This window comes from Scleropages formosus, chromosome 22 (genome assembly GCF_900964775.1).
Source record: "Scleropages formosus chromosome 22, fSclFor1.1, whole genome shotgun sequence".
NCBI classification, from domain to species: Eukaryota; Metazoa; Chordata; class Actinopteri; order Osteoglossiformes; family Osteoglossidae; genus Scleropages; species Scleropages formosus.
In genome coordinates, this window is record NC_041827.1 from 23,547,884 (window position 1) to 23,556,599 (window position 8,716).

At 44.2% G+C, this 8,716-nt stretch overlaps 1 protein-coding gene across 3 annotated transcripts in view; it reads left to right on the top strand.

Moving 5' to 3' along the window:
* mst1rb (macrophage stimulating 1 receptor b) overlaps positions 1-5,796 on the top strand; it is a 28,048-nt gene extending 22,252 nt beyond the window's left edge. For all 3 annotated transcript variants that reach the window (XM_018733989.2, XM_018733988.2, XM_018733990.2), the window contains exons 16-21: positions 409-489; positions 902-1,083; positions 1,923-2,032; positions 2,703-2,868; positions 3,506-3,642; positions 5,059-5,796. In XM_018733989.2, coding sequence (XP_018589505.1) covers positions 409-489; positions 902-1,083; positions 1,923-2,032; positions 2,703-2,868; positions 3,506-3,642; positions 5,059-5,290 — 908 coding nt within the window. In that variant the 3' untranslated portion in view covers positions 5,291-5,796. The remainder of the gene's footprint in view (positions 1-408; positions 490-901; positions 1,084-1,922; positions 2,033-2,702; positions 2,869-3,505; positions 3,643-5,058) is intronic.
* The last annotated feature ends 2,920 nt before the right edge of the window (positions 5,797-8,716 follow it).

Sequence of the window (8,716 nt, forward strand, 5' to 3'; positions counted from 1 at the left end):
TGGGTTTACATCAGTCATCTGCACTTGTATGGTTTGGCACATCCTTTGGGAGCATCTCATTTTCTATGTGTTTCTTAACTAGGTTGTGAATTAATGAAAACTGTGATTTTATTTGCATTTCTTCTTGCAGCTCACACTTTTCTCCAGCTTAGTGGAGAAAACTGCACGTGGTGCTAATAAAACCACACTTAGTGTTAATATACTGAAAATGATTTATCCATTTATATAACTAGATACTTTTACTGTGTCAATTCAGGGTAAGTACATTGCTAAAACTTGCAACCTCCATGTTCATTGTTGACTCTAACCACTGTGCCATCTGCTGTCTGCTGCCTTCATTGTTCCAGCATCGACAGGGCCACTGACCCCCCCCCCACCCCTTTTTTTTTTTCTTTTTTTCTTCTTCAGGTCACTTCGGAACGGTGTACCACGGGTATCTTACGGATCCAAACAATCGTGAGATTCACTGCGCAGTGAAATCACTGAACAGTGAGTGGCACTGGGAAGGGATCCTGTTTGCAGGACCCTGTGGAACACATGTAATGAATGGTTGCTCTTTCATCTCGGCAAAGTGATGTTTATAATGTGGTCAGTGTGCTCGTGAGCTCAACGGTTACAACAAACCTGGCTGTTTACAAGAGTCACAGCACACAGTAGCACACAGGTGCTCAATGCATAAGAGTCAATGCCCTGAATATGAAAAGAAATAAACCTAATAGCATTCCCTCCATTTCGTTGGTGTTACATAGGTGGTTCTTGCCTTGTGTCTCTGTGATTGGCTCTGGACCTCCAGAACAATGAACCTGATGAACAATGAATGAATGTGTTGCTCTGTGGTGAAGAGTTTTACACTGCTGTTGATCAAAGAGTTGGGTACTACTGACCCCTCACCCTGCTTCAGGGATCACTGATGTGGAGGAGGTGGAGCAGTTCCTCAAGGAAGGGATCCTCATGAAGGAGTTCCACCACACGAACGTGCTCTCCCTGCTGGGGATCCTGCTGCCCCAGGAAGGGCTCCCCCTCGTGGTGCTTCCTTATATGAAGCATGGAGACCTGCGTCACTTCATCCGCTGTGAAAACAGGGTGAGGCAGTGTGGCTGATAACACTGTGCTCATAAAACTAATGACATCACGCATCGCTCCACAGGAAATACATGCATCAGCTTAATAATTGACTTCCTAGAGCAGTTTATCGTGGAAAAATAGGCTGCATACTTTTCACAACAGCATCTTAAACAGATAACTATTGCGTTTGCAAATTCTCTGATGATCTCAGAATTGGAACGAGCTTTATTGCCAAGTATGTTCACACATACAAGGAATTTGTCCATGCTTTCTGTTGTCATTCACCTAGATCATTCTCTGATGTCTGGTTTGCATTAGTACTCCTGCATTGAAAACGCTCTTTCTCGTTGTATGCGGAAGTTGGGGGCAGCAGATAGTGTAGTGGTTAGTGCTGCAACCTTTGGAGTTGGAAGTTGCTGGTTTGAAATCCCACCTATTGCTCTCGTGTTTTTGAGTAATGCTTGGGTGAAAGTTACCCTGTTGTATAAATGGATAAATCTTCCTAAGTTGCTTTGGAGAAAAGCATCCGCTAAATGTCAATATCATTGTAGGATATAATTCTGACCTAATTCTTTTTTAAATTGTGATTTCTTTTATAATTTTCACTTTCCTAAAATAAATTTGATACTTTTCTGCCCCGTTTCCATAATAATCATTTGCGGGAACAAGTACCCTTAACATTAGATTTTGGCTCACCTTGTATGATTGCGTTTGTTTTGAAACCGGAGAATGAAACTTACTATTTCAGTTAGTGTAAAAGAAAGCTGTGCTTCAGTACACAAAAGCAGCGAACAAAAATGTAAGGCAGAACTGCCATTCTTTTCATGACAGCTCTTCATTTTAATGTTTCCTCCCAGAATCCAACAGTGAAGGATCTCATTGGCTTTGGCCTCCAAGTGGCCAAGGGGATGGAGTATTTGGCCCAGAAGAAGTTTGTGCACAGGGACCTGGCAGCTCGCAACTGCATGTGAGTCAGCACCTTGGCATCCCGAACCTGGCTCCGCCTTCTTCGCCCAGCCTTGTGCCTTTAATGGATGGAGGCGACTGGGGGCAAGCTGTGATAAAGTGTGCTGTCTAAGTGAGCAAATTCAGTGCCCTTGAGTGAAGTTATTAGCTGGTCATTGCTACTTTCACCATTTCCTTGAAATGTTCTGTTTGTGCTGCAGCAGCTACTTTTCCAAAAGACATCCTAGAGATAGGGCTGCTGGATAAGCTCTTTTAGGTTTGCAGTTTAAATGAAAGATCCAATGGCTTCCCTTTCAACAAACTCCATCGAAGGTTCAGGTTTAGATTTGGATTCGGCTCAGCGGGCAGGAGTTCTGCCTTAATGCTTTAAGGTTGTGGGTTCAAATCAGATACCAGCTGTCCTGTATTTGAGTTTCCTCTGGGTGCTCTGGTTTCTTCCCACTTTCCAGAAACATTCTGGGAACCCTGACTGGAAAATCTGTTAAATGACATGTCGATATTTGGATGGATATACAGGCACCTATTCAGAAAGTGAGAAAATAAGTTTGAAAGTAGGCGACCAGCAAGTGTGACATTCCATGGAATTCTTAGTTAAATGAAGACCATGTCATCATTTGGGAGAGATTTCACAGTTATTCTCATCACTGCAGCTATGTTGACACCTTTGGCAGGCTTGATGAGTCCTACACGGTGAAGGTGGCAGACTTCGGCATGGCACGTGATGTCTTTGACAAGGAGTACTACAGCATCCAGGACCACAGGAAGGCCAAGCTGCCCGTCAAGTGGATGGCCATTGAGAGTCTGCAAACCCAGAAGTTCACCACCAAGTCGGATGTGGTGAGTTCTATGTAGGAGGAACAGCCAAACAAAAAATTTGTCTTATTCGCATCATTCCTGCTCACATTAAACTATATAAATTATATATGTGAATTTAAGCAGGACCCTTTCCAAAACAAAGTTAAATCTTTATGTATGGAATTCTTGAGTAGATAATATAAGTAGGGGGCTGTGGTGGCGCAGTGGCTTCGGCCAGTGGCCGCTGTGTGGTGGGTCCTGGGCTCAAGTCCTGCTTGGGGTGCCTTGCGATGGACTGGCGTTCCATCCAAGGTCTGTCCCCTCCACCTTCAGCTTTGTGCCTTGTGTTTCTGGGATAGGCTCCGACTTGCCGCGACCCCAGTCGGGACATGTTGTTGACATTGGTTGGTTGGTTTTTTACATAATCTAAGTAGATAATCAATTTAAAACTTAAAAGTGAAGAACTATTGACTACATTTGGGGAGGAGCTGGATTGCTCCATCTAAGTAGGTGGTGTCCTATCCTTTCCTTTAACGACACCTCTGTTTCATTTCAAAAGTTCACTCCTGTAATCCAGCTGCTGTTTGGATGAAATGCTGATGGTTAGAAGAAACTGCCCGGTCTTTGTTGGTAACCAGGACTGTTAACATAAATATGCGGTTGTTTTTCCCTCTTGCAGTGGTCCTTTGGGGTCCTGATGTGGGAGATGCTGACCCGAGGGGCCAGTCCTTACCCAGAGGTTGACCCCTACGACATGACCCACTACTTGCTGAAGGGACGCAGGCTACCCCAGCCGCAGTACTGCCCCGACCTGCTGTGAGTGGGTTACCTTTTCCCATAATGTTTACTCAAAGTCAGCTTTATTGTCATTCCCACAATATGTCTAGGACAAACATAGGAGTGAAATAGCATTTCTCCTGGACCACGGTGACAACATAGGGGACAACTTAAAGGACAACATATACATATATCAAGTGCAGCGATATGTTCAGTCTAATAATAAATAAGTAATGTAGTAGTGCAAAATTCTAAGTTCTTTTTTAAGAATTATAGATACCGAATGTATTAAAAAGGTTTCAGCAGAACAGTCAGTGGCATAAAAAGACACGTCTGTAGAGTCCATATTAAAGTGCCTGGAGTCATTCTTTACTGGTGTCATGCTGAGCGCTGTGATGTCAGTGTCCTTCCTAAGATCGCACTGACATCATTTACTTATTGGTTTTTGGGGGATTGAAGCAAGAATCAATCCAGAATCCCTGAGACAGCCACCTCTAAATGAATAAAAGTACACACACATACACACACACAAAAAATTGTCTTTATTTTAGATATAGATATATGTACAGATTATGCAGAAAAGAAAAGAAAATTTAAATGTATAAGTTATTTGTAATACATGTAATTAGTACATATACTACATATAAAACTGGCCCTGGGCCTGGAGGGCCTATGTTAATGGGATGATTCCAGGCCTTTGGTGTGTAAACGAGCACAATGCCCAGCAGGAAAATTCTGTTTTCTTCTACAAAGATCAGTGAAAGTTTGCTGAAAAGACCGGGAGGGAAACAGCCAGACACGGTTCAAGGTTTGCCGAAGGACGGTGTGCCGTTAGTGCAGCTCACACATCCGCTCAGAGTTTCTGTAGAAGCACCTGGCCTTCTTGAGCAGATTCAGACCACTGAGTCCCGAACGTCCGTCTCCACCTTTCTCAGACACTTGGGGCTTCGCATTCGGAGTACGATGTTTAGGTCAAGCGGAGGGAGAGGCAGCAGCGAGCTCACAGCTGACCTCTCCGGTAAAGCAAGAGAGCCTCGAGCGCATTGGGGCGGAGGATAAGTTTGTAGCAATTTCGGTAGAAGGGAGTACATTTAACTGCCGAGGAGCTCATGTGTTTTGTGCACTTCACAACATGCTGATTACATGTAAAAGTACTCTATATTTACCTTGCTCTCGCCACCAGCCCCCTACACTAGGCAGCAGTCGTTGCTCGTGGACAGGTGGACCAACAGCAGGTTTCTTCTTGGGGGCTTTGAGCCTCCAACCACTTGGTATCAAATTTCTTTTGCAGCTTTTCACCAGTGTTGTCCACATTCGCTATGACTGTGAAGGTGATAGAGCCACAGGTTACGTGAACAAGCCCTTATCTTGGAGTAACTTCAGGTTTCCAGCCGGCCACGTGTGGGTTTTAACAGCATGTTCATGTTCGCGTGTTCTCATGTTATCCCGCCGCAGATATGCCATTATGCTTCAGTGCTGGGACCCAGAGCCAGACACAAGGCCCACTTTCGCGTCGCTTGTCTCAGAAATCCTGGACATCCTGTCCAACCTGGAGGGGGAGCACTATATCAGCCTGAAGGTGACCTACGTGAACTTGGACCACCCGCTCCCGTACCCTGCGCTTACGGAGTCTACCGATGAGTACGAGCCGTCCGACTGCGGCGAGTCTGACGGAGACGCTCTGTGAGGACAGCAGCGCTCCATGACCTGCCAACAGATGCCAGGTCAGCAGAGGGTTGCTGAGACCACCCACGAAGCATGGCTTTCATAAAGAGGTTTGAAGGAGATCCCTGTCGGAGCAGACAAGTTGTAGTGAGTGTAGATGACGGCCTTACCCACAGGAGATGGAGACACAGAGACACGCGGGGTGTACGGTGGACTCTTGGACAGGACACAGCTGGCAGGTGGACAGGGCACTTCACTTTTACTGTCACTTTCATTTCCACTTTCACTTTGCCTCGTTGTGTACATGTCTAGACGCTTGCTTGCGCTTTGACGGAGAGATTCCTACTAGGACAAAGAAGGTTGTTTCTCAGTAGAACCCAGAGCTTCACTCCTGGGCAGAGCACACTGGCAGCCGGGGCACTGAGCTGTACCATCAGATTGTGTATCTATGTATACTTGAATTATTTTGATTGTATATTTTGAATCATAAATCTTAAAATAGGGCAAACTTTTATATATAAAAACTTAAAATTGCACTTGTGTCCTCCTCCTTGATTGTATCTTTTTTTTTTTTTTTTTTTTTTTTATAAAAATATTCAGAATTTTCCAGAAATGGAGAGAAGTGGTTGGTCAATGAGCAAAATAAAAGCCAAATTGATTCAAATTCTTGATACACAACATAAAAATGTTTTTCTGGAAATGCAAGATTTGAAATTACTGTTGCATTTTTTGCAACCCCCTTTTAGGATCAACAGAGTTTTCACCCTACTTGAAGGATATTGGGACGAAATGAAGCTTATAAAAATACAAGAAATTAAGCAATTCTCTCTCTCACACACACACACACACACACACACACACATAAACCTTTTTTGCTAAAAGCGATTTTATTAGGTGACAAGTACCACCTGAATCATCTTCACTTGTACATGTTTTTAGGCTTAACAGTACTTCTTATAACTTGTGCTTGACGGACTGCTACCACTAGGGGTCCCTGTAACCCACAGTTCCTGCTTTGTGTATCATCGCCGAACTACGGCTTTGGGGCCTCTAATGAAATACACATCCTATGCAGCTCTTTCCTTAGCTAGAAAAGCCTGAACTCTAAAGAACCCAGGAAATCCCTAAAGAAAAACAGTTTTTCTCTCTCATTTAAGAGAAAAGGTGGAGTGAAGGCGGCGGCGGCGGTGGCGGGAGGGGGGGTTAGTTGGCTTGAAGTCTAGTCACATCAGTTTAATATGATTTAATTTGTGTTAATGATGTTGTAATGTTTCTAATCTTTGGAATCCCACTAATTACGACTTGGCTCTGTTTCCTGGCACCTCCACCTGCTTCTCAAGGCCACAAGATCCTTCAAGGGACCTCTCATGGGGGCCATGACAGTGACACATGCCTTCTAGCGATGGGTCCTCCCGGACTTGTCGCCACACACTCCTCGTGGCACATTCCAGTCCAACTCCCTTCTCAGTGTGTGTCTCAGTGTGTGTTCACTCTCCGGCAGAGAGCAGAGGCCAACAAGATTCATACTTTATGTTCTTGACTGTTGGTATGAATCCAGCAGCAATTAAAGTTTCAACAAATCAAGGAAATGACACCGATGGGGAATAAAAGTGTAGCAATTAGGGGGATTAGGAGGCATCTTTGCCAGTTCCTAAGTAATTTTATGAATCACCACTGAACCACCCAGCCAGCAGGAGGCGCTCTGGAGTCACTGAGTTGCACAAAGCTCTCTTCATCACTGGGATTTACTCATCTCTGTGTATGTGTGTATGACATTTTTGTTTCCATTTAATGTTATATTTGTTTCTGCTTCACCCGTGGGTATGCAAAAGTGCTCACACACACACACACACACAATTGTGGTTGGATGTCATGTTGGTACTGTTGTCCTGTTCACTGATCATTTGTAAAGAAAAGTATTAAGAAGGAGTGGCTCTGAATGAGCCGAATCGACTCCATTATTATTTTTAAATTGCCGTAAAATTGAAATTTTCCACTCCATATTCTTTTCAAATTTCCTTACTGTTTCTGCGGCTCCAGAATGAAGTCAAGAAAACAGCTACCAGATGTGGCAGAGCGTCCATGTAGCGCAGTGCTTAGTGCTGCTTCCCTCCCACATCCCACCTCCTCCTGTGCTACAGTACCTTTGAGCGTGGTATTCATCTTGAAATTGTTGTAAGAATTACCCAGCTCTATAAATGGGTAAATCATTGTAACATCACTGGAAGTTGCTTTGGAAAAATGTGCTACATAAGTGCAAATGTCTCACGCTTAAACGTATAGAAATATCACATGCTCTCCATGGCAGGACCAAAGTGTCCTGCCATTTATTGCACTCCAGAAGTACGATAAATGGAGTGCAACACTTTCAGAGAAGTAAAAACACAGTAAGTGTTCCTTCTCGGTGTGGTATTGCAGAACCCAAAACCAGTTGATGCTAAACTAGTGAAATAGTATTTACTCAATGAGTAACTCCCTTCAAATTAAACTGGAATTTCTCTCAAGCTGTCACCTTTTGCTGTGTAAACAATTACAGTGATGCTTTTGTCTCTTCCATCCGTGGTAAATCTTTAATAGCTAGTAGAGTGGTGGTTAGAGCTGCTGCCTTCGGATCCCCCCAAGGCTGCAGGTTTGAATCCCACCTTACTTTTTAAAAATACGAGCATAAATGTCACTGAAACAATCATTGTCCTGAACCTGAGTGAAGTAAAATACAAGTGAAGTACAATATTTTTCCACGTACACTATAGTGAATGTGAGTGCAAAGTGCTGCCACTGTTACGTCTCGCTGTTCTCTTCAACAGTCACGTGTGTCCTAACGAAGCCTCTGTCAGAAACCCTGCTCATGGTTCTCAGAGGTGTTTTGTGAAGCCTGGAAGACCCCCAGGCTGGAGTAGAGGAGATCGCCCTTCCACTCGAACGGTGGACGTGCTCAATATGCTGTACGGCATGAATAATTGAGAGCGCCGAGAAACGGAGACGGAAGGAAGAGACTCGTTGACATCCTTCAGGGTCCTCAGCAGGGCTCAGATGAAGAGCTGCTCCCCGATAAATGCTCTTCTCCTGGTGATTCCAGTTAAGTGAAGTTCTTGCAGACTTTGCTGTAACAAGGGCTAAATTAGTGCTCCCCGTCATCACTTGTAAATGTTATAAAGCTTCACTTACCCCCACCTCTCCTACTGGTCTCAGGTCTAGAAACAGCACTTTTCACAGCACTGCTGGGTAGATGGACACACTGAACTGTGGGTGGTGCACATCCTGCTCTGAACGCATTTACTAAAGTTATACCTCAGTAAACTGTTCATATCCTTGCTCTTATTAATGCACTGAGCTCCTGGTTTTTTTCCACATACAGCTTAGACTGTAAAGTTTGAAGAGCAGGAAACTTGCAAGTGTGTGACCCCTTCATACAGGTGGGTATTTTTTCTCTCTCACTTCTGGGTCAGTA